The sequence below is a fragment of the Penaeus japonicus genome, unplaced genomic scaffold (genome assembly GCF_977035675.1).
Source record: "Penaeus japonicus unplaced genomic scaffold, GWHDUDI00000001_assembly GWHDUDI00000015, whole genome shotgun sequence".
In the NCBI taxonomy this organism is placed as follows: Eukaryota; Metazoa; Arthropoda; class Malacostraca; order Decapoda; family Penaeidae; genus Penaeus; species Penaeus japonicus.
In genome coordinates this window covers 3,934,791-3,949,790 of record NW_028234417.1, presented here as the reverse complement: position 1 = coordinate 3,949,790, position 15,000 = coordinate 3,934,791, and the positions used below count along the sequence as shown (strand labels likewise).

General features: G+C 38.2%; 2 protein-coding genes across 3 annotated transcripts in view; one reads left to right on the top strand and one right to left on the bottom strand.

The window, feature by feature from the left end:
- The window catches only part of LOC122242719 (chitinase-3-like protein 1), a 39,303-nt gene that overhangs the window by 7,048 nt on the left and 17,255 nt on the right, over nucleotides 1-15,000 (top strand). Inside the window, exon 1 of one of the 2 annotated variants that reach the window (XM_086544370.1) lies at nucleotides 4,337-4,473. The exons of the other annotated variant lie outside the window; for it this stretch is intronic. Coding sequence (XP_086400496.1) covers nucleotides 4,471-4,473 — 3 coding nt within the window. The 5' untranslated portion in view covers nucleotides 4,337-4,470. Of the gene's footprint in view, nucleotides 1-4,336; nucleotides 4,474-15,000 lie in introns of those variants that run through there. 2 annotated transcript variants of the gene reach the window in all.
- The window catches only part of Pburs (bursicon subunit partner of burs), a 29,169-nt gene that overhangs the window by 12,684 nt on the left and 1,485 nt on the right, over nucleotides 1-15,000 (bottom strand). The window contains exons 2-3 of the mRNA XM_086544372.1: nucleotides 13,881-14,025; nucleotides 13,395-13,519 (exon numbers count right to left, since the gene is read on the bottom strand). Coding sequence (XP_086400498.1) covers nucleotides 13,395-13,519; nucleotides 13,881-14,025 — 270 coding nt within the window. The remainder of the gene's footprint in view (nucleotides 1-13,394; nucleotides 13,520-13,880; nucleotides 14,026-15,000) is intronic.

The window sequence follows — 15,000 nt, the reverse complement described above, 5'->3', positions numbered from 1 at the left end:
TCCATCCCTCCCTCCCTCCTTCCCTTCATCCATCCTCCTAAACCTTTCCTCCCCCTCTTCCTTCCCTCCATCCTCACAACCCTCCCTTCCACCGTGATATAATAGTAGGCGTGAGCCAACGTTCCCCACAACCCTCATGTTACAACCGTGATATAATAGTAGGCGTGAGCCAACGTTCGCACGGAAGTCATGTTACAATAATTAATGTCAGGCTGGAGATCCGCCTCGGAGGCTAGCATCATGGTAGGTAGGATCTCGTACAGGATGCTTATTAACACAAGGAGAGGCTAGGGTGATGTCCATTAAAAAAGGTAGAAAAATAAAATAAAATAAAATAAAATAAAAGAAAACAAAGGAGGTTCCTTACACTGCTAACATGCTTTTGGAAGATTTTGTATTTTGGAAAAACAGTGATCGTTACGAGTGAATGCTGATTATATTTACATACATGTATACACATAAATATACACATATGTATATACTCCTCACATACACTAATGCAAGCGTGTGCGTGTGTATTTGTATGTATATGCATATATGAATATATGTATATGTATCTATATGTACCGTTATCTAAGACGGTTCCTTTAGTCTGTGCATTGTAGTTACGTGTTAATTACTCATTTAATTTACATAATATTGCCTGTCATTATGACGTCTGGCATATATAATAAATATTCATAGACAGTTACATTACTACTTTAATGATGACACATCTTGATGAACTTCTTGAGGCAACTATATATGGTAAACTTGATTCAGTTTCTTTAATCTAAAATGAAGCAATAGACATTTTTCTTCTAGGTCAAACTAGGATGAAACATTAAGACGTGATAAATTTTCTTCACTTCGATGATAAATAACGATAATAATAAGCCTCATTGACATTATTCTCATAAGGATGATGGCAATAATAATAATATAGTAGTAATTGCAACAACAACAATAAAGGGATCGAATTATCAACATATAAATAAATAGATATCAAAATAAAAACAAAAATCTCAAACACGCTTCCCACGTGACCATGAAGACGCAGCCAAAAGACTTTTTTTCTTTTTTTTTTTTTGGAGGGGGGAGGGGGAGAAAATTCACAATCTTGCATGCTGTGCTTGGTGCGTGAGAAGAAGGGAGGGAGGGAGGGACTGAGAATGAGGAGGTGGGAAGGAGGAAAAGAAAATGAAGGAGTAAAAGCAAAGAATAGCTAACTAATGCGAGAAGAAAGCTTGAGATAACGACGATCAACGATAATATTTTGTTTTGTTAATCATTATCATCACTATTGTCCCTCTTACCATCATCATCATCATTACTACCACTACCAATCACAATCATCAACACTGTTCAAGACTAAAACTATCATCACCATCATCATCATTACCACCACATCAATATAATAACCTGACATAAAGGGAAATGTAGCTACGGTCACTTACGATAAACACAACACTTATTTTGGTGTGTTTTGAAAGACACACACTACCAACCAGCCTGGCGGCCTTTGCCACTTCTTGCTAGACAGACATAGGAGACATTTGCATGCAAGCCTTGTGAGAGACACGGAGAGAGAGAGAGAGTGGGGGGAGGAGAGAGAGGAGAGAGAGAGAGAGAGAGAGAGAGAGAGAAAGAAAGAGAGAGAGGAGGGGGGAGAGAGAAAGAGAAATAGATAGATAGATATATATAGAGAGAGGAGAGAGAGAGAGAGAAAGAAAGAGAGAGGGGGGGGGAGAGAAAGAGAAATAGATAGATAGATATAGAGAGAGAGGAGAGAGAAGAGAGAGAGAGAGAGAGAGAGAGAGAGAAAGAAAGAACCCACTTCAGCTTCAAAATGTTCATTTATACCTTTCGGCACCTTAAGTCAACCGCTCCCCCCCCCCTTGTTCTCCCTTTCTCACATTCCCATATTTGATACTAGATTTGAAAAATCCATTTTCTTCTTCGTTTCTTTTCTTTTTAAGTCCAAATGCTTTCCTCTGCTCATATTACTCTGTGTTTGTGCGATTTGAATCTTCTTCTCCTAATAGTCGAGCATGTCTAATTATCTCAATTATAAATGTAATGAACAGTCTTTCGAATCTATACGCAGCATCAGTCAATTGCCTTTGATTGAAGAGTTAATAATGTTGCATGAATGATTGGCTATTGCAAAACATATCTACACTCTTGGGTTAGACCTGCTTATTAGAAGTTGTTGATTATAGCAATTTCAATATCAAATTCGTTCCCAATCGCCATAAAATCGCGCAACATATTCCCATGAAATTATAAACATGTTTTCTTTCTGATGTATACAAGAGACTCTTTTGACATTTTATAGCTAATCAATCGTGGATACAAGAAATATAAGTCATGCAAAGACACGTACCACCAGTCACATTTCTTAAAAGTTAATCTTCGAGAAATGTTTCCCGCCATAATGCTCAGTTACCGCGCGTCATGACAAGCAGACAAGGATTGCTTAAAGGAACCGAAGGCGGCGTTGGGAGATGTGAATGATATACGGAGGGGAAGGTTTGGAAGGTTTCCAGGGAGAGAGGGAGAGGGAGAGAGGAAAAGAGAGAGAGAGGGGGGGAGAGGGAAAGAGAGATAGATGAAGAGAGGAAAAGAGAGAGAGAGAGAGAGATGGAGAGAGGAAAAGAGAGAGAGAGAGAGATGGAGAGAGGAAAAGGGAGAGAGAGAGAGATGGAGAGAGGAAAAGAGTGAGAGAGAGGGGGAAAGAAGGGGGAGAGATGAAGAGGAAGAGAGTAGAGAGGTTAGATGAAGGGAGGGAGGGAGTAATGGAGGGATGGAAGGAGAGAAGGAGGGAAGGAAAAGGAGATGGGGCGGAAAGGTTGGGTGAAGGGATAGAAGGATGGAAGGAGAGGGAGAGGGGGGAGAGGTTGGGTGAAGGGAGGGAGGGAGGGAGGGAGGAATGGAGTGATGGAAGGAGAGAGAGAAAAAGAGAGAGAGAGGGATTAAGAGAGGGAATAAACATAGAGGCATTACTGCACTCTTTTCTCACAATTATTTATCAAAACTGCCCACATGTATGAGCTGCTTTTCGGAAACGCCACCCATTTCTTAGCGTCATTATTCCAGGGTTGTTCGTGGCCATGCACTTCCGCCTCAGTAAACAGGACGAAACCGCACTTACGCCAGTGTTACGACTTGCAACTTGACACCAGGAATAATTTACCTAAAGTCAATCCCATATTCATACAATTAATCCAATCTCCTGCGTGCTGCGTATAATTTATCCCTTGATGAGGACGTGATCGTAAACAAGGGCATAAAATAATATTTTGCTTGTTCCCTCAATGTATTCGAATCCACGCCCCTATTTTGTTTACGAAAATATGATTGGCTATTGCAACAGTGATTCCGGCACGTCATTGGCGTACTCCCTGGCGTCTGCTACGTGATTGGTCGAACGATCACGCCACGACCTTGACTCTGACCCATACAGTCAACATCGTTTGTGAGAACAACACCTCCCGTTTGTATGAAAAGATTATTTTTTTGGAAGAAAAACTTGTATATCATAAAAACTATATGTTTATATAGGTTATGAATATTACATAAGTAATAATTATAAGCGCATCGTGTAGAACAGGTACATGTAATTATGTGTTGTATAAAAAGCCGGTTTTGTTTTTTAGGTAAACGCTCAAACCGGTTGGTGTTTACATTTTACACATCTTACCAATTCAGTAAACGCAATTGAGGATCGATAGTACATAAAAACGAAAGAGGAAAATTAATCCACATGAAATTTTTTGAACTTAAGTGAAGGAATAAAGTGATTGTACACTTTATGGCAGAGTAAGTGATAAGCGCAGTTGTAGTACCATAAGAAACGCCACCCACAGTGTCGTAAGATTTTGTTGTTGGGTGAGAGAGGGAGAACAAACATAGTTTTACCTTTTCTTCTCTTTTATCTTTCTCTCTTTTTGGGGTGTTAGGATTGTGATACATTTCAGCTCGGAAATTACTCCTCCAATAGCCAGAACTTATATTGATAACTAGCAATTTGTAACCCCGTGCGAAAGAGGGACACCCGATAACCAAACAGCTGTTGAATATTTGAGACTTCTTTTTGTGAATGTCTAGTTGCGCTAAGTATCGTTTTCATTTATATTTTTCTCTATCGCAAGGGCCGCCAACCACGAATACAATATGACCCAAGACAAAAATCTGACAAAACGCCTAATATGAGGTCAGAAGAAGCGATCAAAACTACGGTGAAATAGACAAAACCACACGCCTATACAAAACAAGAAAAAAAGACAAAATTGCATAGCCCCTTCTTATCTCATCCTAAAGATGTTTTGCGTCGTAATGGCCAGCGTATGGAAAGACTATGTTGGCACGCCTGCAGGGACAACACGAGGCCAGCTAACTTTAAAACCCAAGAACCTTTTGGTGGTGGCGGTCAGAGTGCGGCGAGCCTCTGCCTGGTGAAGTACCCGGCCCGTGACAGTTCGAGGCAAGATGGTGAGTACCCAACCAGCAGAAGTTTCTAGATAATCCATCAGTCGGCGTAACCGGTTGTCTGAGGGTGTGGTGACAGGTTGTGAGGCGGAGGAAGGTAGTCTTCTTGTGTTATCTGTACCGTCTACTTTGTATTTTATGTGGGGATAAAAGTGTGTGTGTTGGGGGGAGGGGGAGGGTGCAAAGGTGAAAACGAATTATGTATTTTCTAATTTACCAAATGATCAAATATTTTTGGATTTATAGCTTTTATATTTGTATCTATAAATGTATGAAAAGGGGAATAGAAAGATTAATAGATAAAGAAAATCGTGAAAATTTTCTGCCGTTCCTAGAAACAATACAAACGCCCAGAACTCGTGTGACAAGACAGACGTGACGTGATACCAAGCCAGAATTATCAACAGTAAAATCAAATACTTTAGAAGTGACCCCTCGGTGGGATAACCTTGACCCTAACACCCTCATCTGATGACGCCACTTGAGACTCGAGGCTGAGATTTTTTTTTTTTTTCAAGTCAATGATCACGATAATACTTAATTTTCTTTAATGCCACTTTATCACTTTGACAACATAAGTCTGATTGGTGTACGTGAGTGTGGTTTTGTGTGGGATAGATTAAGCACAGTGTTAAAGGAAAAAACACATGGTCCAGCGTGAGAGGCAGTTTGTGTCTGTCTGGCTTAGTGAGAGTGCCATGGTCAAGACTGTTGCAAAGGTCTGCACAACAACAAAAGAATGACGTAAGGGAGTAATGACGTAAAAAAAAAAATGTTTATTTCCTATCTGGATATAAATGACAACGATTATGTGAAACCCATAACATTCCAAACCACACGTTTTATCATTCCTCACATACAAAACACCACAGAGGGACATTCAACCCCCAGACAGATGCCACGAGAAGCCATACCCCAACAAGCTTGCATGGTAAACGCACAACCCTGCAATAAGTGACTACGTGCACGCACTTTCACTAGACTTATCCCCGAGGGTCACTTTTGCCTGGTGGGATCCCGCGGTAGCTTGGAGACACTGACTCATGAACCCGAAATTATGAACACTTCTCATGAAAGAGGATTCATTGACTCATGAACCCGAAATTATTAGCACTTCTCAAAGAGGACTCATGAACCGGAAATTATGAACACTTCTCATGAAAGAGGATTCATTGACTCATGAACCCGAAATTATTAGCACTTCTCAAAGAGGACTCATGAACCGGAAATTATTAGCACTTCTCAAAGAGGACTCATAAACCCGAAATTATTAACATTTCTCAAAGAAAGAGGATTCACTGACTCATGAACCCGAAATTATGAACACTTCTCATAGAGGATTCACTGACTCATGAACCCGAAATTATTAACACTTCTCAAAGAGGATTCACTGACTCATGAACCCGAAATTATTAACACTTCTCACAGAGGATTCACTGACTCATGAACCCGAAATTATTAAGACTTCTCAAAGAGGATTCACTGACTCATGAACCCGAAATTATGAACACTTCTCATAGAGGATTCACTGACTCATGAACCCAAAATTATGAAGACTTCTCACAGAGGATTCACTGACTCATGAACCCGAAATTATTAGCACTTCTCAAAGAGGAATCAGAAGTGATATGGTTTTCTCTATTCTCTCTGGTGAAATATATATATCCGGAAATATTAATAGTTCTCTGTCGTGAGTCAAGTATAAACTATATGTCCGAAATTATTAATATTCTGTCGTACAAGATGTTGACGTGTTAAATAGAATTGATATTATGAATATCCTTTTGAGGTGATTAAACCATAGCGCTGCCCATCGAAAATACCATTATTCTTCAAACGCGACTCGGAAATGACTCACAAATTCTAAATCATTGATGTTCCTCATACATGTTTCGGACGTGAATTTCCTAAATTATGAGGCACGCGCGGTGAGGGACTGATGAGTGTGAAGCAAATTAATGAGGTAAAATATCTGATAAAAAGTGGTTAGTGTTCCGCTATCCTCTCGTTTCTTTTCTTTTCGTCTGTTTCGTTTCTTATTCGAATACTTTTGCTTGTTGTTTGTCACCTATCTTTCTTTTACTTTGTGCTGGATTTACTCTCCGTGTATCTTTATTTCCTTATCCTCATGCCTTGCTTTCTCTCCCCCAATCATCGTGTTATCTTCTTTAACTAGGAAATCTTGCTCTGTGCACTTCCAAGATTTTTTTTATTGGCATAGAACGTACCTTCTAAGACCCGCTCATGCGTGTACATTGTCTCCTATCAGTTGCTTCCCTTGTCCTAAGCTAATACTTTCCTCTCGTTGGATTGTTTGTCTTGGAATGTTTATAGCGCGCATTTAGTTAACCCACTAGCTTCGCGGTTCGCACACCCGAATATGCATACTCAGACATGCACACACACACACACACGCACACGCACACGCACACGCACACGCACACGCACACGCACACGCACACGCACACGCACACGCACACACACACACGCACACACACACACACACACACACATATATATATATAACTCTAACAATAATACTCTCTGATAACCAGTCAACAATCACCATTCACTCACACACATGTACGAACACAAGCACGTTTACTACACACACACACACACACACACAGGAGTATAGACGACCAAACAGAAGTACAGAGATAGATTACCTTGTAAATACAGAATGAAAATTACATAAATAAGAAAAAGGAACATGAAACCAAAGCAAAACAGTGCCAGGGAGACAGCATGCTTTATGAACCTCGAGATCTACAACCAGTGACATATATTTACATGAGTATATTTACTCAAGCAAATATGGCTGCCGTCGAAGAACTAAGCCTTTCTCCTAGTAATGTCTTTCGTCTTTAGACAAGGAAATACCTGGCCAACCGAGGATGAAACTCAATGAAAGAATCGGGGGAATAGAGTGTTGTAAAACTCAATACTTGTATGGTTGAGATTCCAGTCAAAACCCCCATAGGAAGGGTCTTATCCCCTCACTCTCGTATGACCTTTAAGCTCTAGTTGTACGAGTCGTCTTTTGTTTGGCAGAGAGCAAAGGTGTCCCGGGTGTCTGATATGATAATGCATTCTCCGCGTGGCAGATAAAAAGTGTTTCCGCATGACACGGCGGTAGGTGAATCTGACAAGTGCATTGATAGAGACTAACTAAATGCAATGTGATGGCAGAAAGGGCTAGAGAGGTAACAGTAATACCATATCAATTGTAAGTGCAGGTAACTGAACCATATATGCAAAGGCGCTATTAATTTTGATTAGCTTTTAAAAGAAATGCACAGATGCTATTCATTTTGATTAGCGTAAAAAAAATAACGTTATTTACGATAATCATCAACAATAAGAAAAATATGTTAGTTATTTCAAGTTCCCACAAAGTTCTTAATTCGAAATTAATCGAAGTCACGTGATTAGCGCTATTGAGGAAGATCAACCAGACCAAGTTAATGAAAGGGATCGTGATATAAAACACTAATCGTGCGATTATCTAAGATCTAATCTTGCTGGTCATTGCAAAGCGTTTCTTCAAGGTTCCGCCAAGTGGGAACTTCAATGCCAACTAAATAACGATCCCTTGAAACTTATCCGGATGGCTTGATTCGCACGGATATGGTTGTATTATTGATACCCAGTTATTTCTTCTTTCATAGCCTGTTCTTTTATAATTTTGGTCGTAATAATTTTTTTACCGCAGAAGATTGTTATAAAATTATAATTTTTTTCACCTTTTTTTTATAAATTTATCAACATTGGTTTTGCGTCCAAGAACATCCGTTTGTTTTGTGTGAGTATTTTTTTTAACTGTTAGATTTAGTTGTAAGATTTAACATTACTTTCAAGGAGCCTGTCAGCGGTTTAATAACCACCCGTGGAATAGTAATAACTGGTTTTATTTTTCAATTATCAATCTTAACCGATGGAGCAAAGCGAGGAAGGTTTGATTGTCATTTTAGATTATCGGAATGAACAGCCTTGATGACCGTACGAAATACGAGTTGAAATATATACAGATATATTAATATATGTAGATAACGTGTCATCTGTGTGTTGTCGACAGTTCAATGTCATAATTACAGCCTGGTTTACATCCGGGTCACGCATATGAGAGATCAGTCAAATGTATTAGCATATAATTCCTCTTTTGTTAAGGGGGGTCGCTGACAAGGCCAAGAGGCTTTTAATTTGCGTGACAATCAACCTCGTCTCGAAAGATAAAGGGGACCCACTTACCTAATCCGTTTTTATCGCGCTTATACAAAAAATATTCATTGCGCGTCGATAGGCCTACCTCTACCCTACCCATATTTTTTTTTTCTATCTCTCTCCTTAATTATATCACTTAAATGTTTAAGAAGATATTTTTATCATTTTTAACTTTTCATTCCTGTTTTTTTATATTCTTTTTTGAATCGCCGATATAAAACAGTTCTCCTTGCGAAATCGCTACGTTCGTATCCCCTCTTAGCGGGAACAGCAGGAGCAGGTATAAATTTCTTCCCTAACCTCCCTCCCTTACCCTTTCCCGACCTTGTGTGCCCCATACCCTAGACACCCATGCCTCGGGGAGTTATTTGGGAGTTCCTGTCACATATATATGTTTTCTTCATTATCATTTGCTTCTTAGATTCTTTCGTCGAGTTAGAATGCAATCAAGGAGAAGATATTTGTTTTAACCTCAAGGATTAAAAGGTTATGTTGGATGCTTAGTAATACTTTCATTGTAATATTTCAATAATTATCTGATTATTGACATTATCTTAGGAAAATCTTTTTAACAGTGAGAATACTAATTAGCTACATTTATGACCAAGCTGACAGATAAACAAAGAATATATACATATAAAAGTAAAGACAGAAAAAGAAACATAATAGCTAGGGAAAAAACACATCCTGATCGATGCCGTAACCTTCTTTGACCCAGCGGTCATTATCGACCCGAGAAAAAGATGAGCGACGGCTTTATCTACAAAACGAACAAAAGATTGGAGTTGTGCGCATAATGGAAGGGTTGAGAGACTCGTGATTAATGGGAAATCAAGAAGCAATTCAGGCAAAAGGCTTGATATGTTGTGGAGGAGATAAATCAATATTGCGAAGGGAGGAGAAGGCTTGGAAGTGGAAGCGCGGAGGGGGAGGTAGTCACAAGTGTGGAAGAGCGAATGTGTCCGCGCAAGCATTGGCGGACTTATCCATACTCGGGTGTGAAATCGAGTAGCCATGCTGATGAAGAGATATCATAATACGCAAACGAGACACAGACACTTACGGGAACACACACACACACACACACACACACACAAAGCAATTGAAACAACCAAACAACCCCGCACAAATGATCAGCCTTGCCTAACAACCATGAAACTTCACGCGTCCATCAAGAAAACCTTCATATACTCACCTGTATTGATCCCATACCTTCATGCCCCCTCCCCCTCCCCGAAACCTCCACCGCCCCACCCCTCCCAAAAAAAGTAATATTGACATTTCTTTAGAGAAGAGATGTGAGATAAAAACCCGTGTCTTTTATCCCAAAGAAGCGCCATTGTAAGCGTCTGGGTGATTGCTTCATCAAACTGCGTGAGTGATTGGACATAGAAAGTGGAGGTTTATTTCTGTTCTTGCTTTGTTCTTAGTTTTTTGTTCTTTGTTCTTAATTTTTTGTTTTGATTTTCATATTGCGTGACCAGTGATGGTGGTAATGATAACAGTAGTGGTTGTTGTGATCTTAGTATCTATCGGAGAGGTCGTAGTAGTAATGATGATAGTGTTGATAAGAAATAATGATAACAACAACAGTGATAATGATGATAAAAGAACAACAATACTGCGGTAAAGATAATGATAATAATAGCAATGATAATTATGATGATAATGACCATAATAAGGTTAATAATAAAGATGATAGTAATCAAAATAATGATAATGATGATAATCATGATATTAATAATAATAACGGTAAAAATGATAATAATATTGATAACTATAACAATACCAATAATGATGATGCTAATAATGACAATAATTGTGATTATGATTATAATTATGAAAATTATAATGATAAAGATAATAATGATAACAGTGTTAATGAAAATAACAATAGTAAAAATAATAGTAATGATAATGATAAGTGATAACGAGAGCAAAACTAAATATATATAGTCTATGTAGGTAAACAGGTATGCGAATATGAGGAGTCTCTCTCTATGTATAGAAAGACAATGTGTGTCTATTATATATATATATATGTGTGTGTGTGTGTATTCATATTCATAATTATATGTATATACATAAGCATATGTATATGTATGTATAAACATATGTATATATACATATTTATATGTATATATATATATGTGTGTGTGTATATATATATTCATATTCATAATTATATGTATATACATAAGCATATGTATATGTATGTATAAACATATGTATATATACATATATATATGTATATATATATATATATGTGTATGTGTAATAGATAAGTAGATAGATGTGTGTTTGTGTACAGTATCTCTCTCTCTCTCTTTGTGTGCATCTACGAATTTAACTAACTTCAGCTATCTTCCTATTACGATAGCGTAGTCATAGCCAAGAAGGGAGGACGATGAACTTTTGAACAGATATTCCGAAAACCTCACCCACCCTCCCCGTCCCTCCCCCTCCCTCACTTAAATTACCTCCCAGCACAATTGATGCTTCAGAATTATTACTTCAGTCTACACTCCCTCCTCTTCACCATAACCCTGCCTGGTCCCTCACTATCTCCAGCTCACGTAATATCTCATCTCTTCGACTGGACGTGTGGACTGTAAACAACCCGCCCCTTCCTCTACAAGGACGGTGCTATTGGTTCTTCAGTGTGGGCAATTGCATATGCACGATAAAGCTCTCAAGTTCAGTTCATTAACACGCAAATACATATATAGACACTATATATATACACCAATAAATACAGTACACGTAACTACACAGAAGGACATACAAATAATACTTTTACTTATACAAATGCACAAACACAAATATAGACACACACATATACATAAACACATAGGTACGAACAAAGGAATACATAGACACACACGCATGTGTATATGCAACAATACAGTCATGCACATATTCAAGTACAGGCATACCCACATAAACACGTACATACACAAGCACACACACCTATACGTAGATATGCACGAATAACTACCCACATACATACGCAAATACAAGCACAGCACCAACTGACATAAAACACGCCACACGTACCACACACACACTGAAACAACTCACACATATACCCATATACATGACAAATTCCCAACATATCTTTCTTCCCGACAGAAATTTACCAGCTGCAACATAGTCATTGAAATACTATACTGGTCGCTTTATGTATCTGTTTATCAACGTTATCTTGTTTCCCAAGCACCAAATCCGGCTTCACAGACAGAGCGTTCGCATAACTCAATAAGATTTTATTGCCGGATTCTTGATAGTAGTATGCCCCCCCCCCCACCTCTATCCCCTTCCTGGTATAAAGGTTGAGATAAAGGGACTGTTGATAAAAGATGTTGTGTTTGTTTTTTCTCTCTCTTTGTTTGCACACACACTTATGCGTGTGTGTTTGCTACAAAGAGAGAGAGTGTGTGTGAGGTGACAGCAGAAAAAAAAACAATCTAAATGCAATAAAATACCAGAGATAAAACGGACTATTCATTATAAGTGTTATAGTCAATTTATCATGAATAAACAGCAATTTGGCAAATATGAAAAGACCAACGATTTTAGGAACTTATCGCTCTGATCGTCGCCGAGTGAGTTCTGTTTTGCCAGGAGATAGGAATTCAGATTCTGAACTGGGGTCAGATAAAAAAAAAACGAGCAGATAATGAGAGAACTGCTGGGTGGGTAGGGGGAATGCGTGAATGTGTATGCGAAAGTCTATGCAAATATGCTTTTTTTACTTTAACTTGCACACACACAAAAAAAAACACACATACACCACACACACACACAAACAAACACAATACATTTATCTGTTTGAGGCAAAAATATTTACGACGATGTTCAGAAAGATGAAAGATATCGAATCTGTCTTTCCAGTGGGTACAAATCATATAAATTCCATGAAAATATGACCTCACCAAAATTGTGTTTTTTACTGTATACTTTATCATTTGTCTCTCAGAAAACATCGATTAGCATTGCAAAAGCAATTGCTTGTAGAAGGAAATTACAGGCGAGCAACAGAACTGCTGTGTAAATAGCTATAACAATATCGGTGACATTTTATGATATCGGCATTTTTTTTTTTTTTTTGTGATAATTTTGCATCTCTTAAGAATAAACAAACCGACGACAAAGATTTATCAAGGTTAAATTAAATAATGATTTCGGTTGATTTATCGTCTCAGAGAACAGCTCAAGGTTCAGCCTCTGTCTCATAAAAGACGGAAATTCGAGGCTAAAGAATCGATAAGTGTCAACTTAATGAGGTGACCAGAGACCTCATGGCAGAAGGGTTCGTCTTGAAGGAAATATCAGCTTCTCATCTACCTGAGTCTGGTCGGGAAAGGAGCATGTTCTAAGAAGCGGTGCTGGTTGTCTCTTTCTCTCTCAGTCTCTTTCTCCTTCTTTCTCTCTCTCTCTCTTCCTCTCTTCCTTTCTTTCTTTCTTTTTCAATCTCTTTCTTTCTCAATCTCTCTCTTTCTTTATCTCTCTCTTTCTCTTTCTCTCTTTCTCTCAATCTCAACCTCTCTCTCTCAATCCCCCCCCCCTCTCTCTCTCTCTCTCTCTCTCTCTCTCTCTCTCTCTCTCTCTCTCTCTCTCTCTCTCTCAATCTCTCTCTCTCTCTCTCTAAATCCCGTCCTCTTTCATCACACTGTCGCTCTATATGGCCAAACACTTACCTTCAGGAATCCCGAAGGAGTGTTGACGGAAGGCTGCACCTTGGACACGCACGCGCCCTCGCACTTGTTCACAGCCAGGTCCTCCTCGCAGGTCCTGACGAGGCGGCCTGAGTCGTCGAATTCCTCTGCAGAATGAGAGACGAGGGTTAAGGGTCATTGGGTGTGGAGACAATAAGCACGTATTTTATAATAGTCGTTGGTGTTGTCATAAGGAGAGAGAGATAGAGAGGGGAGAGGGAGAGGAAGAGAGAGGGAAGAAGGGGGAAGGGAGAGAGAGAGAGGGGGGTGGAGGGGGATGGGTAGGACGGAGAGGGAGAGAGAGGTGAGTATATATATTTATATATATATATATGTGTATATATATATATATATATAGAGAGAGAGAGAGAGAGAGCGATAGAAAAGAAAGAAAGAGTTAGATATAGAAATGTAATTTTAGAAATCTAAACATAAAAAAAAAATCCTCCACCTGCGTAAACCTCGTACCTTTAGCCACGTGTATGGTGGAGGGAAGGGTCTCGCATTCTGACCCGTAGGGATGGGCGCGGGAAGGACCGGCGAGGCCGCCCACCAACACTGCTGCCATTGTGACTGCCACGCAGGCTCCTACCGTAAGTGGGCGTGTCATCATCTACAGGAGAGACAAACGGGAAAAAAAGGAAGTTTAGCATAAGAAAGAAAGATTGAATACACGTCTGTTTTTATATGTACTTTTTTCTTACTTATTTTGAGTTGCTGAATCCGCTAAGCTTTGAGAAAAAAATAATAAATCCTCTTATCTTTACGAACTCTGCATATCAGTAGAGAGAAAGTGTTGCTAATATGTACATATTTTTTTTAGAAATCAATTATCTATCAATTTTGAGTGGGTGTGCTAGCTAAGCCTTAAAAATGAACAAATAGGATTATCATCATTTTTATATTATTTCTCTTTTTATTCCTATTGTTTTACGAAATCTGCATATCAGTTAGTGTCCTCAGAGAAAGTGATGTATCTTTTTTTTTTAAGAAATCGATTATCCACTAAGCCTGTGTGGATACTCTGGCCAAAGCTAAACAAAAAGAGATACCATTATTTTTTATCTTTTTTTGTAGCTTATTTATTTATTTTTTTTAATGAAATCTTCATATCAGTTAGTGTTCTGAGGGAAAGTGATGACGAGATGTTCATTGCTGGTTTCGGGAATGTGAAGGTCAGCCGCTTATGGCCAGAGAGGGAGCCGGCTGCTAGAAAAATGCAAATGTATACTTACACACACATTTATACATATACATGCAAATAAAATTCGGATACGCCGTGCATATACACGCAGATAAAATTAGGATTTTCTTAAAACGATATATGCATTTGACTTATACATATATATATATATATATATATATATATATATATATATATATATATATATATATATATATATATATATATATATATATATATATATATATATATATATATATATATATATATATGTGTATATATATATGTATATATATATATATATATATATATATATATATATATATGTATATATATATATGTGTGTATATATATATAGTTTGTTTGTTTGTTAATTACTTGTATAGCGTTTAACAGAAAAAAATC